At 36.5% G+C, this 21,597-nt stretch overlaps 1 protein-coding gene across 6 annotated transcripts in view; it reads left to right on the top strand.

The window, feature by feature from the left end:
• Positions 1-9,767: 9,767 nt before the first annotated feature.
• Positions 9,768-21,597, top strand: part of magi1b (membrane associated guanylate kinase, WW and PDZ domain containing 1b) — a 155,521-nt gene continuing 143,691 nt past the window's right edge. For all 6 annotated transcript variants that reach the window (XM_065241473.2, XM_065241471.2, XM_065241472.2 and 3 more), the window contains exon 1: positions 9,768-10,602. In XM_065241473.2, coding sequence (XP_065097545.1) covers positions 10,305-10,602 — 298 coding nt within the window. In that variant the 5' untranslated portion in view covers positions 9,768-10,304. The remainder of the gene's footprint in view (positions 10,603-21,597) is intronic.

The raw sequence follows: 21,597 nt of genomic DNA, 5'->3' as shown, positions 1-21,597 counted from the left end.
AGTAAAATAATTGATTGATTCTACGTGGAAGTCTACCGGAAGTTGCGTTTAGTCCACAAAGCAATTAAATAAACATATCTTAAGCTTTTAGTTACAAAATGACATTTGTGGGGACATTTGAAATGTCTGTAAACGTTTACACTTATACTTAGTGATGGGAGAAACGAAGCTTTTCGAAGCTTCGAATCAATTGAACCAATTGCTTTTTTCGAAGCGGTCGAAACACCATACACGCTGGCGACATCTGCTGGTCAAAATAGTGTAAACGCAACAAAATCTTTCCAAACATTTTACACTTTCTACAAAATAATAGCAAAATTGTTCTAAAAATAAGTTTTTTAAGAAAAATAAAGTATTTGATTTAATTAAGACATAATTAAAAGTGTATTCTGTGTTTTTAGTTTTATTTATGTTAAACACATCATTAAAACGAACTCTTTTTTTAATTCTGCACATTTTTTCATTAAATCTGTCTATATACAAAAAGTAGACAAATTGATAGTGTAATTAGTCAGAAGGATGAAAAGTTTTATGAACTTTTATAATAAAACTGACCCGAGTACACCTATACGGGTCATTTGTGATCAGCTCCCCCTAGTGGTGAATCCTTGGATTTTCGAAACGTTTCGAAACAGTTATGACGTAATGAAGCCTCGTTTGCTAAAATCACGTGACTTTGGCCAGTTTGAAACAAGCTCCGAACCAATGATTCGAAACAAAAGATTCGTAATTGTTTCGAAGCCTCATGAAGCAGTGCTTCGAAATCGCCCATCACTACTTTGCACACAAATCTTGAATTGCTGCTCTAATCCTAAGTCTTTTGTTGTATGTTAACTAATGTCTTTCTTCTGTTTTTGTATGTGTCTGAAGAAGACAGCCCTGTGTTTAGCATAAAACAGTTTGAAATGTGAAAGCTGTACTATTTTTAAATGTATGAGTTATATAAATTGTCTTTAGTAAAACATAATTTTGCTTAAGTGTGCATATGATAGCAACACTGCACGTGTGTTATATCAGCGAGCTTTATATATGTTGGAAAAAAGATAAGAATCACTTCTGGACAAAAAGCATTTCTGCTTTCTTGATAGGGGTTTAGCCCATTGATACTCAGCAGATTTCTGCACTTGACTAGGGCAAAGAAAAGCTTAAGGCATCTGTTAGATCATATCCCTAAAGAAATAGGAAAAATGGCCTTACTCCTTGACTCATTTCTTTAAAATCCCACTGAACTCCATTCAGATTTATTACTGTAGAAATGTCTATTAAAAACGTATAAATAGATAAATAAATGCATTTGCTAGTAACCCAAAACGCCTGTAAATACATGGTTTAGAAAAAATAACAGGTGCAACATGACAAAGCGGTCGGTGCTTCCTCAGAAATCTAAACAATAATTTACATATTTAAAAATAAGGCTGAAAACTTCAACAACCATTCAATAAAAAATAAAAAAATAAACTTAGTAGAGAAAAAGTGTGGACACTTGGACACCATTGTAGAGTTTTGTCATTCTACAAATCATTATTATTCTATGGTTTGGCAAGGCAATTTCACACCTTCACCACCAGATGTCAGCATTTTAATGGCATTTATTTATTTAGGCTTGTATTTATTAACCCAAAAGGGTTTTTATCATAGCATAAAAAACTATGGCGCTTAGAATTTGTCATTATGCCCTTTGTCTTTCAAATTCTGACCCAGACACAGAAAACCATAACATTTTCATTACTGACTACTGAACTACTGAAACTTTCATATAGTGGCCATATTATTTCATTTTTACCACATAGTTTTTATGAAGTAAAAGTTTTAGTTTCATATGTGATGAAGGACATGCAAAATAATTACGTAATCAGCTCAAGTATTGACAATGACAATGATTATTATCTGAACCATATTTCCAGTCAACTGTACAAGGGATGAAAAGACAAGACAAAATTTAATGATTAACCTAAATGATGACCAACAAACGTGTCTTTCACCTCTTAGAGGAGTCATTGCATATCATTATGATTGGACTTCAATCAAGAATGTAGTGAAAATAAAGTTAGTGTTGTAGCTGGTGTAAAATGTTTAGGCATCGATATACAGTAAATTCATATATTATAAATATGTGACATTGGACCACAAAATCATTCATTTTGCATAGCGTGTCATTAAGCTTTCTATTTATGTATGAGCTGGGATACTTATACTATTAAAAAATCTAAAATCCGAGGGTACAAAAAATTAAAATATTGAGAAAATCGCCTTTAATGTTGTCCAGATGAAGTCCATAGCAACATATATTACTAATGATAAATGTATATGTGTTTGGTATATTTACAGTAGGAAATTTATAAGATATATTCATGGAATACGATCTTTACTTAATATCCTAATGATTTTTTGCTTTAAAAAACTATTATTTGGTCCCATACAATGTACTGTTGGCTATTGCTACAAAATTATGGTTTTGTGGTCCAGGATCACATATTTTATTTATTTATAAGTACTGTAAACCCCTGAAACTGTGTGGACTATGCACAAATTTGTTCACACATCAACAATGGCTAATTTCTTTCTATGTGGTTTGTGCTGTATAAACCATGTTTTACTCTTCAAACTCTTTCACCTCCATCAATTATTGATTGCCATGATTCAGAAGAGCTTGATGACAGTGGAGCTTACAGATAGGAAGAATTGTTTAGATGTTTTTCACCTCTAGATGCACTAATGATTTCTTACCTTCAATATACTCAGAAATCAACTTCTGCTTTTTCTTAAAGTAATTATCCAGTCCTATGTGGGCACATATGCACGTCTAAGTGTGTGTATGCTACTTATAGATTTCATTTAGGTTAGGTTTCAATCTGATTTCCCTCAGTAGGTTGTTATTGATTGGGATTATATGAAATGTCTTGGTCAATTCTTCAGTCAACTAACACTTGTGCCATAGGAACCTCATCTGTCCTTTCATAGCATTCCTAATGAGACACAGCTCACCTCTGCTGATAGATGACACAACACTGTGTGGCTTGATGAACATCGGTGCTTTTAGACATTAACATAAAAATGTTTTTTATTATTCATGGCATGGTGAAATAGGAACAGTGGTTTTAAACTTAAGCTTTCTACATACTTTTTGTACATTAATTAAACATTACTGTCATTTGTGGGTCGACCACGGGTCTGGTCACCTCATTAGTAAGCTATGCACACCTAAACTTCCTTTCCTCTTATTCCAAGCAAAAGAAACAGTGCAGCCAGAAGATAATGTGACTAGAGAAACAAGGTCCATGTTTAAGTTAAGCAATGATGTTATATGTTTAACAAATATGACAAGGTGACTATGACTTGCCACATACACACACACGCATGCATGCACACACAACTTGCTTCAGCTGAGAAAAGATACAGAGAGTTTTGTGCTGACACACTCTGTCCCTGAACCTCACGCTTCACTAGATGCTCATTGAATTGAATCATTTTATTTTGGGAGTTATATAAGAGCTCGAAATATGTGTGCATGTGTGTATATTTCTCCAAAATGACAAAGTCAACCAGGCATCTTACAATCATGGGCACAGTTATGAGATTAAAGTAAACATGAAACGCATAAGCCTAAAGAGTAAAGCGAGAGAGAGACAGAGAGAGGGAGAGAGAATCAGATCAAGTGAAGATGTTACTGGGGGAAAACAGACACCCATCAGCTGCTGCTAACTCTAACACTCAGCACCTTAATTCCACATTAATGTCTGTTACTATTGTGTTATTGTATGTTTTCTAGTTTTATGTAATGCTTGTCAATATTGTAAGTCAGTGGTTTTCAAACCAGGGGGGCCGCGAGATGGTGCCAGGGGGCCCCAGTTTACAGTAATGACATTTTATAACAAACATTCATTCAAATCATAAATTCTGTGTAGTTAAACCTAAACAAAATAAGGCTTACTAACCAACAGCACTAATTTGTATACTTTAATAGGTTTTGTCTAATTAAAATGTTACATTTTAGAACAAATTTGTAATAAATTTTCTTTGGGGGGCCGCAAAGGAATGCACTGTACACAAGGGGGGCCGCACAAAAAAGTTTGAGAACCACTGTTGTAAGTGACACAACGGTTCTTTAAATTAAAAATAATTTTGAGAGAGAGAGGGAGATACTTTTCTTTCTGAAAACAATAACTTTCTGGCAATATATGTCTTTAACTCTGCATGAACTTAATACATTTTTAAATTGTAACAGCAGTGTAACAATTGTACCGCCCCTCTATTTGGCTCTATATGCCCTTTTTAAAAACACCCTCACACTCTCCTAATTTTTCAACTGGATTTCAGCCGGCTAAGCACATAAACAGTAAACCTACAGACTTTCTGTCTCACAGAGCCTTTAAGTGCACTTTTACACATGCAAGAGTCATTAGCATAAATTAGAGTCTTCACATTAGGTAGCTGATCCTTTATCCTGAAATTACACTTATAATGACTCTATCCGTTTTTGTACAGGAAGACCTAATAAATGTGGGCCAGCAATTAGAGGTTATCTTCGAAAGTTACATAGAAGTTTAGTTTTTTCTCTAATGGCAATTCAGACCTTTAATGGGCTATGAAGAGAGCACCTCACTTTATATACATACATATATATATTTTTTTTCAAATTGATGTCTGCTGTAGTTCATTTTAAACTTTCTCTCATTGTAACACTGTCACTGAGGCACTACCTTTTTAAAAAGTCATAATATGTACTATTTGGGCAGAGATATGTATACATTTGGCATCAGTTGAGGTACTAATATGCACTCTTTGTTTAAAAAATGTACCTCTGAGATACTAATAAACTCTTTATATGTACTTTTTGAAAGGGTATACCGCCCCAGTGATAGCTAAAGACCATTTATTGACTATTTATTTCTGACTGTGTACAACTGAACATCTAATCAATATGTTCTCTAATCCATTGTTTGTAAGTTAAGAAGTCTTCAAAATGCTGACATCAGTGTAAAACAAAAGATTATTTGTATTTTAAATATTTGTATTTTCATGTTTTCTAAAAGCTATTGATTTTGTCTTCTTTGACACAGTGCAGTGGCTATTTGTTGACTTTTTATTGCTTTAAATGTCAGGAAAGATATAATCATTTCAAATAATACAAAGCAGACCTAAAATAATGTGGGACTCAATAAAGAACATCCTGTATGGCATTCTCCAATTAGAGGGACTTTTTCCATTGACTTGTTTCATGATAGACGGTCATTCATCAAAGTGACCTATATAACCATGTGTCTATATCACCTGTAAAACTCTTTCATACCTTAAAGATGGAAATTTTCAAATAGCTTTGATGGCATATTTTGTATATCTTGCAGGCCTGTATCTCTACGTTAATTTACTTCCCACTGACACTTTCACCTGAGGAAAGGATCAAAAACCCTAGCGTAAGTTGATAATGTTTATATTGAAACTGATCATAGCAAAAAGAAGCTCATCCTTTCACATCATCTTCAAAGCATTCCGACCATCTCAGAGGAAGCAGACATCCGAACCGCATAAATAGATACCAAGGCCACGCAGCATGATCTTTTGAGCTTTTCCAGGTGCTTTTTGGTCACAGATAAAAACTCAGATACACAAACATGGACACACCACATGCATAAGATAGATAGCGTTAGGGGCTTTTATGAAACTTTGGTTCACTGAACTTGGACACATGAAGCCCTGCAAAATGGATTGTAACTTATTCGTTGATATTGACAAAATGTACAAAAACAAATATTAAAATAAGTAAATAAATACTTTAATAATTAAAATGATTATTATTATTATTATTAATATCAGGCTATTATTATTATTAGATAAACAATGCCACTTGGTGAAGTAACATGCTGCATTTATATTAAGCAGAAAATAAGAAGCTAAAAATATTTTTTATTTGCTGTCCATGAACACAGTCTGAGTGACTTTAGATTGACTTTAATTTCTATTCATGTTTTGAATAAAAGTTTATTTAGAATACCATGCAAATCACAGTAAAGCAGGCATTTAGATTTAATAAAAAGTAAAAAACATTCAAGCAAACACATATTTCAAACAAATCTAAACATCAAATTAAACTTTTTCCAAAATGCATTTAATCAACAACCTAACAAGATAATACAATTCAAGAGCTAAATGTGCTTTAAAAAAGATCCTATCCTGGGTTTTTTGGTACTGGTAGAGTATTGCAAAAAAAAAAAAAAAAAGGTAATCGAACCCAGGGAACACACATACTGATAAAAAAAAGTATAGCTTGTCATACACTGTAAGTCGCTTTGGATTAAAGCGTCTGCCAAATGCATAAATATAAATAAATATATACTTTTTAGCAAATGGGTAGAACTAGAATGCATTCATGCTAAGAAAATAAACAGTATAGGGAATGAAAGAAACAGTAAAAGCGACAAGAGAATTACAGTCAGTAATCTGGTCAGCTGGTTGCATTTAAAAATTCAGATTTTAAAGAGTGAAGCGGATATCACTCAACAATAAATTAGTTTATTTGAAGGCTCTAAATACAGATTGCAGTAATGGTACCCCATATTTCTGCTCAAAAGCTTTTTGTGAAGGAAAAGTATAATTTAATTCCCCATATAAAGTTTCAACACAGAAGATAATCTGCGTTTTTATTTTAGTTTTTACATTTTGAGTTCATCCTCTGTAGCAGGGGTTCTTTAAGTGCGGTCCGGGGATCTTTAAGTGGTCCTTAATGCTTAGCCAGGGGGTCTGTAAAATAATTTGTAATAAATTTGTGTATATAATTGTGTTGTATTATAAATAAATGGATATTTACATCTAAAAACCATGTCAGCCTTGCTACTGTTGATTTTATGAAAGCTTTTAAGATCATTTAAAAAATATAATTCAAATGTAATTGAACAAAACAACCCTTATAACCCCCATAAATTGAATCACTATGAAGCAAGTGTAAAAAATATGCTTTAAGGTAGGAATATGCTCAGAAACGTATACAATTTTAAGGGGGTCCTTGGGAATAGTTTGAGAACCCCTGAGTAATTCACAATACAGTGGTGTATAACCACAAATGAAGAAATAAACTAGAGCAGGGATCTCCAACCTTTTTGTGAGCAAGGGCTACCACAATGGATAAAACAATCTGGAGGGCTACTTTTTGATATAGTAATTTTGATATTGATTTTATTTTATTACTTGTTGATATGTTTTAGTATTGTTTAAAATGTTAACATTCATAAAAGAAGCCAAACTAATATAAAAATATGTAATAAATAAATATATCAATTGAGACTTTTAATAAAATGTGCTTTTGCGGGCACCTCACAGAATCTGCGTGGGCACCATGTTGGAGACCCCTGAACTAGACTTTTTGTCTAATTTGTACCTACATCATATGTTCATAACTGATGCTGAGGTAGGCTAGATGTATTGATTAAGTATATTAAAGGTGTAGCGGAGGATTTTCTCGAATTTTAGAAAAGAACCGCCTTCCTCACCAAAACAAAATGCAATTGCGCAACACTCCTGATTGACAACTAGGAGTACCAATAGTCTTGATGATCCACCCGGAAAAAGAAAATCCTCCGCAATACCTTTAAGTATACAAATAATAAAAAAGTAGATTATTAAACATCATGAGTATGCTTTTTAAACCTCCAATGTATCAACATGTCTTTAGAATCTATAAAATGCAATGAGATTGTGTGGTGAACTTGTAAAATTACATATATGGTGTACAGTTTCTTACTTAAAGCATAAGTGAGTTAAACATTTCCACAGGACTTCCTAGAACAGCTGGTTTTGATGACATAATATGTGATTCGTCAGAATGTTTATCATGTATTCATTGACTCAGAAGATAAGATGAAGGTGGGGGTTGGGAGAGATGAATACAGACAGTTTGCCCTCTGCATTGGGGTCTGCTGGAGGGAGGGAACAGGGAGCAGATGGTATCAAATAAAAAATGAGAAACAGGGGTCATAGTCAGTGTGCATCAGCTATGGACTTCAATGACGTCCTCTGCCAAGAGGTTGGTTGTGGAAAGGCCAGCGGTCAAAAGGCCACGCCCACTAATGCAGTTTGGATTTGACTGGCAAAATCTAAGAGAAGAGAGAATGTTTTTAAAAAGAGACTTTTAAATCAGTGCTGCCACATTATATAAGATCTCCAAAACATGAACTAACTACATTTTAAATACCTAACCAATGATCTGTTGTGCGTTATATAATGTGTTACTTAATATTTGTAATAAAATGACTATAATGAGTTACAAAGGATATGTAGCTGATATAGCTCGAATAAAGTTTAAAAGTACTACATAAAAAAATTGTCATCAGGTATACAGACACAGTTAATGTTTATGGTGCCATCCATTTGAAGAAGTGTGGCTCCATACAGCATTTAAAACAATAGTAAACATGTCATTTGGCATGCAAGTGATTTGAGGTTTGGGTCTCAGCCCAGCAACATTAACATCAAGAGGGACATCAGACTTCAGCTGGATTGTTGGGGCCAAACAGCATTTAGTTATCCCTCCAAATTTGCTCATGATTATTTCACGAGTAAAACCGGGTTAGACGTGTTACATCATCATTCAAAGATCCCAGATGCAGCAGGCTGGCATGGCGTGAACACAGTGTGCATCTGATAGCTCAGCTGATGATTGGAAGAGAAGTTGCCCGGTTTAGGCTTAAAAGCACTCTGTTTCCTGTCCCATCCAGGCCAATGGTTGGCGTCTCCAGGGAGAGGGAGTACTTTGAATGTTATTTTTAGGAGCAGAGCACTCATTTGCTTTTCCCAAGGTGAAGAGCGAAGCCCATCTGATCCTGATGACGGCCCTTCACGTGTCAGGCTATAACACAAACACATGAGCCAATGAATATGATGGGGCGAAAGTGATGATGAAGATAACGATGAAGGAAAGTATTTGAAAAGTGAGTCTTAATACTTTAGAATCGAATAGTGACAGCATGGCTGATCATGTTAATAAAATTGACAGCAATGATGATTTTGGCAGATGCCTTATCCAAGTGTTCCCTAGGAGTCAAACCCACAACCTTTGTATTGCCAACACAATGCTCTAACAATTGAGCTACAGGAACACTCTGATGATGATATTGATTATAATGATAATCAGAAATGATATGGTATAATTTTGGCTTGCAAATTATTTTGGTACAAACCAATGAAGCTGAGAAGTATAGGCTGGATTTTTGCATAATAATGCTGTATAAAGGCAAATTCAAAACAGATAACAAACAGGACAGGCAGAACCTGACTAGCAAGGATGCATCTAGGATAAACAGTTCACTACTGATTTCTACATGCATCAACACAGCAGACAAACAGATACAACTGGTTGTGTAAGAGTGTGAAGTGCACGTTCAGTTCCAGTCCCATTTGTAGACATAAGCAAAAAAAATTTGGAAACCTTTCCAAGAAGTATTTTGATGATTTATGGCAAGGGCCCAGTACAGAAATTCTGGACATGTTTTCAATTAATCTTATTACAAATAACCAGCATTGTATGCCTTAAGCCTTACATAAATACACAGGTGGAGTCATTTAGACATTTATTTATTTCATTCCATCGTTTGGAAGATTTATAACGTGAGAGACATTTAATCAAGAGTTTTAAGCGGTTCCAGAAATCGGCTTATGGTGGTAAATGTTTTGCCGTGATTTGGGACGGTCTTTAGGACCTAGTGACGGCCACAGTCGGGATTTCCCTCCGACACAGAAAGGAAGTAATGCGCATGCGCGCACTTTACAAACGCGAGCAAAGACGCGAGTCTCCCTAGTCGCGAGCGCGCACAACACGATGATATGTATGTATGAAAACAGACGTCAACGCTGTACCTGTTTAAAGGAGCCGTGATCCATGAGGAAACATTTACCATTGCAGTCCATTTGCCGGGGAAAGCTTTGGAAATTGTGTTTAGAAGTCGTTTAGAAAACGAAACTATCTTAAAACAGTTTAAAACTTGAAATAAGTTCAGATAGAAAGATTTATAAAATTAAGACACGCGCAGATGAAGTCGACCAACTGGATTAAAGGGCAAAGATGAGGAAAACAATACGGGAGAATTAGCTAAACAGTCGGGATATGAATTTAATTTAGGGAACTATGCCTGACAATGGCTTAATTTGGTTTTTTTTCCCTTTATTTGAGCCAGCGATTGAGCTGCATTCATGATCGAGGGGACGGAAAAGAAACTTTACCGCGTCTCAGTGGGATATTTTATTTTATGAAACAATTTCATTTCCTGATCTGTCATCGGAGCGACCGGTTTCTGGACGGATTTTATTGACTCATCATGTCCAAAGTGGTACAAAAGAAAAATCACTGGACCACCAAAGTTACCGAGTGCACTGTACCAAAGGACGCGCGCGGCGAGCTTAACGTGCAGTTGCTCGGCGGAGCTGAGAACGGGGAATTCGCGTATATCGGACGTTTTAACGAGAATGGCGTGCAGTACAGAAACGGCAAACTGTCAGAGGGGGATTTACTGCTGGAAGTGGAGACGTTGTCCGTCTCTGGATTACCTTTATATGATGTGCTGACCGTGATCAAAAACTGCAAAGGACCTGTAAGATTAAAAACTGTGAGGCAAGGTAAGGAAAGTCTCATTCATTATGTATCACGTTGTGCTTTGTGAAACAAGCTTCAGGATAAGTTGACTCAAAAGAGTTACACTAACTAAATAAAATACGCTAACTAGGAATCATACACATGTAAACTTTTCATAATTCAGCCTATTGGTCGTTTATTTCACGTAAAGCATTTATGAGAAGTTGATGAGTGACCATTATTCCCAGGTAAAGGCACTACAGACAGCCCATTGTGCTAAAACACTGCTGACTCCTAAAGGCTTGTGTCATCACATGGTTTAAGTTATGCAGTTCTCCCAGCTCTTTATGTTTCTGCCCATTTCACCAAATGACTTCAGACAATATCAGGAAACCAGCCAATCAACCCCGACTGCATTCCCAGAGCACCATTGGGCCAAGCTCCAGCTCTCACTTATACATTCTGGTGTAGAGTTTCACTTTTTATAATCTATCATGCTGCCTGGGTTTTTCTTTTGTAATCAGCCTTAATTAAAAAAATGTTTTTGGCAACAAATGCCATCTGTGTTTCTGTCAGTTCTCGAGAGCAAGTCTTCATTTTTGTCAGTTCATTGAAAGACTTGCTTGTTGTCTAAATAAGCTGATGAGTTTAAGCTCCCTGTGGTTCTAGACTTCTGGATGAATTATTGATACGAATTGCATTTAGCTGAGCTTCAAGTGCACCATTTTCTTATGGGATGGGACTTGGCACAAGCTTGTATGTGCATGCACCTGTAGGTGTAGAAGAGTGAAAAATTTATTCACGGTGGTCTTGTTTATTCACGTGGGCTATTATTATGTATGGTGTCTTATCATTGCAGAAATGAGTACGCAGCCTGTCCGTAACCTTCGGCGCAGTTAATGCAGCGCACAACAAATTCACTCATTAATCTTCATTGATTTTTACATTAAGGCTTTCAGTCCTGTGGTGACCTCACTGGCAGTCTTTGCCCTGGCAGCTTTCTCTGGAGGTAATATGAAATAGGAATACCTCTCAACACTATTGTATTGATTAATGAAATAAGCCATTTTTTTCCTCAGTAGAGAAAACATTATCTGTTATCATTGTCAGCAAAGTTGTGGCACTTAGAGCTGAAGGGTTTATGTGGCATGGCAGTTTTGGAAGTTTAAAAATAAGGAAAATGTGAAATTTTTTTTAGTATAAATTCATTCAAGTTTTTGTTGGCCTGCATATCAGAAATTCATTCCTCGCTAATATATTTATGCCAAAAACAATATTATATATAGTGGGATTCAAGAGTGTGAGACCAACCATAAGTGAAAAATCTTCTATCTTCTCTTACTTTCTGTTTGAGAGCAAATTTCTAATATGAAATAATAAGGATGAAACACTTATTTCCAATAGTAAATACATTTCTGACATTTTTTTTGTATTTATTATGTCCCCTTTTGCGTAGATGACAACATGCACTGCCATAGACTATGCAAGTTGTGGAAAACTTTGGGCTTTAAAGAAAGCAGAGAGATTTCCATATCATTATTTGGATAGTGACCTACTGGCGCTTTTCCATTGCATAGTACCCCACCACGGTTTAGTTTAGTTTGGGTCGGGTCAGCTTACTTTTGGGAGCTTTTCCATTGGGTGCAGTACGTAGTACCTGATACTTTTTTTCGTACCACCTCGGTTGGGGTTCCAAGCGACTCGAGCTGATACCAAACGTGACGCGAAAACACTGTAGGTCACTGATTGGTCTGAGAGAAGCGTCATCGCTATAATGTAAATATTAGCTTTAGCTTACTGCTAGCTTGCGCTGTCTCAAGCAAACATGTTGTTATCTGTGTTCTGCTATAAGTTTCCAAACACCCTTTTAGCGATGAAAAACATCCGCAAGTTGAGAATCCGGGAGACCATAAAATTTTTTTCCAGACTTGCAGTTTGTGGCGGCATATTCGCGATGTGCACGTCCGCATTATATATGCTTAAATGCAACTTGAATGAGGCTCAGCGGAGCACCGTCGACTGACGCCACGGGTCGGGTGTTTTGAACAGAAACTGTCATGTGAGACAGAGGTAGTTATAAACGCGATGTGCAAACATCTATTTGTGGTGGCCAATTTTAATTTTGTGGCAGACTGAGAAATAAATGAATGTATGGGAATGTACAACAACGCTCTCACGTGTATGATGTCACAGCAGTAGGCAGCGTAAATATAACGACACGCCTATAATCCCTCCCACTCCGAAGTGATACTAAACTCGATGGAAAAGCTAACCACGCCAAAGTGAGGTGAGCTGACCCGACCCAAACTAAACTAAACCGTGGGGTACTATGCAATGGAAAAGCGCCATACTACTATTGGAGAACCTTTAGGAATAACTTCCTGTGTTAAACTTTACAAAATCAAAAAACTTTATTTTCAAGTTTAGGTAGGAAAAATTATCCCAAATTTCCCAGTGTGGGACTGTTGGACCCCACAGGCTGCCTTTTGACTTCACGATACATTTCAAAGTAGGACGACTTATCTTGTATCAGATTTCTCCCTTGTCTCTGGTCATTGTTAACAAAAGCTGTTCCTAGATCAGACTAGCACTCTATGTGGCTGTTTGAAGAAAATGACACACTGCTCTACATACCTCTGTCTGGAAGATTCTGTGTGGTCGGACATCTCATCTTCATCCCTCATGCAGGATTTGGTATCAGGCAGGATTAGGCTGCTCTGTCTGGGAGAAAATACATACATGCATGTGTTTAGCATGTTTGCTATCTGTTTGCATTGGGATCGTGCTAATCTATCCTGAGCCAAAGAAGAACAAAAATGCATTTAGGCAAATGGTCAATGGTCACTATAAAAATATTCAGCTTCTGAATCATGCCAGGCTTTTGATCTTTTAATGCCCTCTCTTACTGGAGGTTTAATGTTTGCATATTCAAATATTCAGTAGTTATTTATCTTTTTATTTTGACTTCCTGATAGATCATTGTAATATAGCTGATAGGAGTGATGCAGGCCTAAGTGGGTAGACTTCGTGTGGAAGTGTTTATTTCCTTTTCCTGAGTTCAGTTCAAACATCTGTGTTCTTCAGGAGAAAGAGAGGAACACAGTTTCCTATGGAGGCCGATGAGCCAGAGAAACTTTAAACAATGAGGAAAACTACTCACACTTGCATTCTCCATTGAAGAAATAAAGAAGCTTGCGTACACTTTTTTTGAGGTGAAACTTATCAAGGGGTTAAAAACATGATGCTTGCATTAAGTTACAGTAGCTGTTTACAGGACTTTAAGGTGAAAAAGGGTTAAACGTGCAGCAGTGTTTATCTCCTTTTTGTTGAGTCTGACTGTCTGACATTCAAAATGTTATTTAGTAGAAGAGTTTTATATTTCCAGAAGAAATTGTAACACCACCTGCTAGGTTTTGTGTTTGTGTGAATGCCAGGATATTTTTCTGTTCTGTTGAGTGCTTGCTTAGCGTATTGTTACAGTAAGTGTGTGATGGATTATTGCTCTGTTATATTCTGATCTCTAGATATGGCTTCTATGTATGAGTTTTTGCCTGTGGTGTCTTTAACCAGATGAAAATTGAAAGCATAACTTTCCCAAAAAAGCTTCAGTTTGAGGATTTGGCACAAACACTGATGGACGAGTGTCATAGAAGTCATTTGAATCAGCAGGGGTCCAGTCCTGTACCCATTTGAATACAGCCCTTTTTATTAATGTTTTAATGTCTTACTTGTGGATCAATTTGGATTTTACAACTTTTTTGAGCTTTTTTTAAAGGCCACACATATCTTTGTGATTTGGCTGTTTATTAAAGTTTTTCTTCTGCTTCTATTCTCTATCCTGGGTTACCAAAAAGCTGAGCAAACATTCAGCTGAATGTCAGATAGTCAGAGCTGGTGTGGGGGCTCAGTCTGTCAACAGTTTACCTGTCTCAATAAAGCCTGAGCAAGGCTTGTGTGGCTCCTAGATAAACCTCTTTGTATTTTGTCTTTCGTTTGATATCCGTTTTCCTTTAATCTTTTGCTCTTTGTGTGTTTCTTTTTTCTATTCTGCAAATTTTTCTTTTAATTTATTCTGAGCTTAAACAGCTCTTATATTAAAGCAATCCTTTCCATAATGTTTTAGACACATATCGGTCATTGATGCTGTTATAATCTTACAACTTTAAAATAATAGGTTTGGTTTCGTGCTTTTGACACTTTTAGGGGTGGTTTCCCGGACAGGACTTATCCTATTCCCTGACTAAAATGCATGTTTGAGTTGCTTTAATTTAAAAACACCCTGTCCTGTTTAATATTAACATATTTCATTGACATTGTTTTGCCTTAAGATGCACACCCTGTAGTGTTTTTTGTAAGGTATGTTTGTAAAAGCTTCTTAAATGACCTAATATTAATAAGGCCTAGTCCTGGATTAACCTATTAGCTTAAGCCAGGACTAGGCCTTAGTTTAATTAGGAAATATAACTAGTTTTAACAAACATGCCTTACTAAAAACATTACTTGTGTGCATTTTGAGGCAAAACAAAGGGCACTGATGTATTTCAAGATATGGCAGTGCAAGTTGTTTTCAGTTTGGACAGCTCTTACATTTATTTTAGTCTAGGACTAGTCTAATCCCTGTCCTGGAAACCGCCCCATAAACATACAATATATCAAATGAAAGAAAATACCCTCTGCTTTCATAGAAAAAACTGTTACATCCTACCTTTATTTGTTCTCTTTTATCACCTTTCAAATATGGGTAGGTTTCCTCTAGGGTTGCCGCGGTGACAGAATTTTCCCACCGGTTAATCGGCGCGTCACAAAGCCGGTGATCCCGGTTTCACCGTGTGGGAGGGGCTTATAAATGCGCATTCAGATGTGCACATTTTACTTTCACTTTTGAATTACGCAACTGTTTAAATGCAGCGCTTGCGTAAGCTGCGTTAAATCGCGTATGCATTTGCATGCAATGTGAGTGCAACAGCTGGTTTAATTAAGTGCTTGAGTCAATGTGGGCAGGTAATTCTCACAGAACCTGCCAGTCCCAAGCAGAGCAACCGGCTACTTCTCCATAAAGCGCGGCTTGAATGATGGGTTTATTATTTTTCTTGATGAAAAACACAACAACAAAAATGATCTCGCTTATATTAAACATCATATATGTATATTATAACAAAAACGAGTAAGCACGCGGCTTCTGTCATCATCTGGTCAGTCAGCTTGTCTCGCAAACTCTGACAGAAATAAATGAAATCTGACACCTGCTGCTCTGTGACGTGATGCGCGTTCAGCTTCGCTAAATTCAGACAACAGACACATTCAGTTGTAAGTGTTTGCTCTCTCTAACGAAACTAAATGATTTAATTACACGAAAATATCAAAACGACGGTGAAAGACGGTGTCGCGGTGGGCAAGTGATCTAACCGGTGAGAGGCTGAAGCACCGGTTATCACCGTTTCACCGACTATCGCGGCAAGCCTAGTTTCCTCAAAATTATAAAATTTTGAGCAAAAAGCTGAGTTAATAATTGCGTTTTTGTGAAGGATTTTTAATAGAGATTAGAATAATAGCGCTGATCGAAACACACATGAAGTTTGTAGTGTTTGCCCAATGGGAATATTTCCGTGTTTTATAAGTTTTACTTGTGGATAATAGCGGAAAAACTCGTCATTGGCCGGGAACCGTTTTTTCTTAATTGACGAGTTAACTCATCAATGGCGGGGAAAGAGTTAACATATATCAGTGCCATTGTTTTGTCTCAAGAGGCACACCAGTAGTTTTTGTAAACTACTTAAATATCTTAATATAACTAAGGCGTAGGCTTGGATTAATCAAAACTGTCTGTGAAACCGCCTCTTCTTGTTTTTTTATTAATCATGTGTTTTCCTAATCTTTTGATGACATGTGCTGGTTATGTTTCTAGGCGTTTGTCTCTTTTGGTTAGCTATGACCAACCATTCACACAAGAAAGAACCGGAAGTGATTAATGTGATTTCTGAATCAGATGCTTTGAAAGGCAAACAAGCCTGTGGTGAGATATGGCTGTAAGAACACTACACATTCTTGAATATCTGAATAAATCTGTCACTTTGTGAATCAGTTTTGAAGATCATTGCACAAATTTAGTCGAAGCCTGTTGGCCGGATTTATGACCCTGCCTGTGTAATCCAGGCTTAAGTCTGGGTAATTAGAGCATCAAAATTTGATTTCAGTCATTGAATTCAATTTTTGACAATGACCTGACTCAGTCAATAATATTAAAGATACTGTATCAAAATTATGTCACAGGATATTCTTTACATTATGTAGGATGATTTTATGCAGAAAACACTAAATCAGAAAAATCACTGGGTTGCTATTTTTAGCTGAATGTGGGCTTACTTTGTCTCATGATGAATAAAACGCAAATTTTTTTCACGCTTTTAAATACTTTGACATTGATGAAGACAGGAAAAAAGTAAATAATCTCATTTGAAAAGCATTATTTCCAAGGGACAGTTCACTCAAAAATGATAAATCCCATCATTTATCAAGCCTGTTTGGAAAAAGTGGGTGCATAATGACAAAATGTGCTTTTATTTTTAACTTTTCCTTTTAGTGACATCTGCAGAAAGAAAGCATAGATAAGAGGAACACTCTCTCTTTCAGGGAGGACTGTTGCAGAAACATATTCACACACATTAGATGTTCTGATCACTCGTGCATAGCATCACTTCTTCTGTTGTTGCCCTTTTTTCTCTGATCTTTACACGAGCTGTGAACTTAACTTCGGGATAATCCTCGCCATTGTGTGAATCATCAACGGCCTCGTATATCTAGGTGAATTACGCTTTATCATCCTAAGGTCTCAGGAGAGGTTGCTGTGCGTCTGTTGTTTTTCCAGTACTGTTCTGTACAGCCGTAAACCCAGGAGCCTGAATACACGCATCGCATTAAGGAAGAGGCTATTTCTTTTTCTGCCTCTGCTCATACAGGCTCATTACTGAAAGAAAAGTGGCAAGAAAATGAGTTTGGGTGTCTCACAGGGAGTTTGAAGGGGGTCAGGGTAGTTCACGAGGATTTAGTTGTGCTTTTATTTTCAACAAGAGCAGACAGACTACACACTGCCACCCCGGTCATGCAGCCTTTTCTTGTTTCTAATGCTGAAGATGAATGAGATTTGGCTTTTTAGAAAGAGCTTTGCATGAGGGAATCACATAAAGTTTTGGTTAACTTGCCCGTGTGTTTATGAAGTTACTTTTTATTTCAAAGTAAATATAAAAAATGATTAATTATGCTAAAAATTATTCATGCAACTAAAATCAATTTCTTGCTTTGTGTAAACAGCCAAAGAATGATTAAAATATCTACCCACAGCCCTACAGAACAGCACCACAAATCTTAATGCAAATAAATGCAGTCTGCTTTCCAGAATCTTCCTTCGGCTTTGTACAATCAGCACACTATTCCCAAAATAAGGAACTGCTGCATCTGGATATTGTATGTTGCCAGGTCTTGCTTGAATAGGAATTTGGGACAAATGTTTTTAACACAGGACACTTTATCCCCCACCCAACCACACACACACACACACACGAAGGAAGGATGATTTCTCTTTTCGGAAGAGAAAAGATCAAGCAATTGAATTAAATAGCCATGTGTTAGTATTTACCGAAGGAAGTCAGAATCTCTACCGCAACAAACTCTCCAATATCTGTTATTAATAAATATCCTGCATATTTCAGCCCGTAAATCAAAGAAATCCTATTCTTTGATTGGCTCTTGCAGTTTCGTTTTCTGTTTGTGGAACGTTGTGTTATTAATTTGTTAATAAAAGTCTCTATTCTTGCATTTAAAACCAAATAAAACTGCTTAAGCCTTGATGTGCAAAATAGCTGCTATAATTGGAAACACTTGTGGTGTTGAATGTAATGACTGGAGCGTATCCATGTCTAAATGATCCTGATGCCTTTTGTTAGTGTGTTTGAGGTGGGGACGACATGCGGAGGGGGTTGTTTGACAGTACACAGCTGTGGAGGTGAGGCTACCATATGTTTACAGTAGGATTTATCCTGACAGCACAGGCCACTGTATTCAACATCTGCTGTCATATTCCCCGTCTTTGTTCTCGGTTATACGAGGGGTGTGTACGGTCTTGCACTAATTCATTAGGCTGGAGTGTGTGTGTGCTGGGGTTTCATTTCTTGTTTGTCTGTGCGTGTTTTTGTTGTATGTGTTGTGCGGGTGATAGTTATACCTCTCATCAACACCTTTTAATTGCTTTCTCTGTTCATCTTTGTTAATAAGTTTTATTTGCTGTATCTCCGGTCATCTCTTTTGCGACTGAATTCGTGGCATTGGGATTTCAGTGGGTTTATGTAAACGTGTCAATGCAGAGGTGGCCCTGTTGACAAGATACACACACACACACACACACACACGCACGCGCACGCGCACACACACACACACACACACTGTCCTATGAGATTTGTCATAATCTGCCTCCAGTCAGAATGGTTGTTTCTGTTACTTCATTTTCATAGTCGCTCAAACTGCTCTCATCTGTCATATCAAATCTGTATTATTTATTTTTATTTTAATGTTCAATGTCTCCTTATTCTTACTCTGTCATTTTCAGCATAACTTATCTTTTATGTACAACACAACATCCCGTAATTGGTTCAACTATATACTAAATTAATTATAGTGTCATTGTATTATTTTCCCGTTGTTTGTATGTGTAAATAAATATAATAATCAAACCTATAACAAGCATATAAGCATAAGTTTATAAAATAACCTGCTGTTTAATTATTCAAACAGATTTCGAAATAAAGGGGACAACGTTGCGGATCGCACCTTTCTGTGTGCAACATGCTAACAATATTTAAGATTCAAAGTCAGACATGACGGAATCTCCGGACTTCGTACCCTTTTCCCGTGGAAACTAGGGGTGTGACGGATCACAAAACTCATGGTTCGGATCACATTACGGTTTTTAAGGCACGGATCGTATCATTTTTTGGATCCGCAAATAAAGGGGTGGGGAAAAATCTAAAGACAAATAAAGAAATTACAAACATTTATAAAAAAGAACAAAGTTGCAAATTAATTAAGGTCTGAAATTATCATTGTTTACAGAAAATTTATTAGGTACAGTCTTTATTGTATAAATTAAATATAATTATTATTTTTTAGAGCTACAAAAGTGACTTTCTCTTTGTCTTGGGTTGTTTGATTAACATTATTAACACAGACTTAAGTATGTTAATTAAGTGTACTGTCTCTTTAAGACCAAATAAACACAGACTGGTTTCTGACTCTAATCTATACAAACTTAAGACATAAACAAATGTTTTTATTAGAAAAAGAATATTATGGAGATAATTTTGTTTGTATGTGCCCTGTCAAGAACAGAAAGATTTTATGCACTTAAACGTGCACACTACACACAGACGGAGGGCGAATTACAAACGGCGCAGCATAAACAGTCGCCCCACATAAAAGGCTATGTTGTTTTTCAGTGCTCTATTCGCTATTTGAAGGGCATTTAGGGATGATCACGGCTGACTGGAGTTGGACCGGACACATTCAACCGCTTGTGCGTGTCTTGTGTGTACAATAAGCTGCTCACTTTAGCGCCTTTTGCGATTAAATTGTTTAAAATCACTTGAATGTTAGCATTTGCAAGCTTTTAAAACACGTGCAACTGATAAACTTTCCCAATTTTTATTTGCATATTAATCCGTGAATCCATGCAAGCCGATCCGTGGGTCGTGATCCATACGTGCATGTCAAGACCATATTTGGTTTAAAAATTAGATTTAGTTGTTTTATTTACAGCGTTATATGTTATAGCAAAACAAAAAAATTCATGATGAATTCAGCATGTACCAAGATAATTTCATTTATAAAACGCAATATAAATAAAACTTTCAAATTTAAATTAAACATAACAAAAGCATTCGAAAAGCAGCCTGTGCTGACTGTCACATCATGTAGTCAACAAAGACAAGTGAGATCTCCTTAACTCTGCCATAAATTTTATTTAATCTCAAATATAAAATGGTTCATGCTCTCTATAACTAAAAACTGTGCTTGTCAGTGATGGGCACTCATTTCTGTGTTTTCTGTAAAAATCTGTGGGCCTGGAGGAAACAAACTAGTAAATGGCAAATCATTAGTAAGTTGTTAGTTTGACAATTTTAGTGAGAGAATTTCAAATCGTTATGAGTCATTAAGAGTCATTTGTTCGTGAATTGAACTGTGTTGTATGTTAGTTTTTGCAAATGCAGTCATTGAAGACGACACAACAGAACAATGTTTGTTTTTTAATATAGACCACAAGTTCGCAGCTCAACATACAGCCTAATTTATGTTGCCATGGCATCGTACACTTGGCAGTAGCGCAGAATCGTGTTTAAATTGCACTGTAGGAAACATTGTGGTGCTTTTTAACGTTTGATGCTATTCCTAACCCACGTCAGTTCAAATTAGTACGTATGGCACTGATTTTCTAGCATTGCCTATAATTCAACCAACAACTTTGAAAGGAAGCCATTTCTGCAGTCTGGTAGCCATGTTTTTCAATCTGCACCTCTGTCTGTATGGTTGAGCGGGAATAATTTATTCTAGAGTTGCCTTGCGGTGCAGTTGGTGTCTGTTTTTCATTTAAAAACGTTTTTTTTTTTTGTTCTCTAGTGGTGGACCTCTTCTTTATTACCGAGGACGAGGTAGATAAAAGACAAGGTTGTCCTCAACACCTCATACAGGAAAAGAGGACGAGGCGTGACAAACCAATTCTCCTCATCTGTCATCCTCCATTTTTTGGGAACTGTTTTGACTGAAGTTTTTTTTAAGGTTGTGATGTTTAGGAATCACCAGGATTCTGGGATTAGGGTGGAGACGTTTGGAGGTTTTTTGTTTTGATTCCCCATAATTTTAGACAGGCTTTGCAATGATTTGCATTTTAACCGGTATCTCAGCACATTTAACTTTAATTAGTAAGTTAATTTTCTCCTCATCACTTGTTATGTCTTTTAGGCTGCTAATCATCCATCTGTGCCGTCATTGGGCAG

The sequence above is a fragment of the Paramisgurnus dabryanus genome, chromosome 14 (genome assembly GCF_030506205.2).
Source record: "Paramisgurnus dabryanus chromosome 14, PD_genome_1.1, whole genome shotgun sequence".
Taxonomy (NCBI): domain Eukaryota; kingdom Metazoa; phylum Chordata; class Actinopteri; order Cypriniformes; family Cobitidae; genus Paramisgurnus; species Paramisgurnus dabryanus.
The sequence above is the reverse complement of the archived record's forward strand: the minus strand, read 5'-3'. Positions and strand labels throughout refer to the sequence as shown.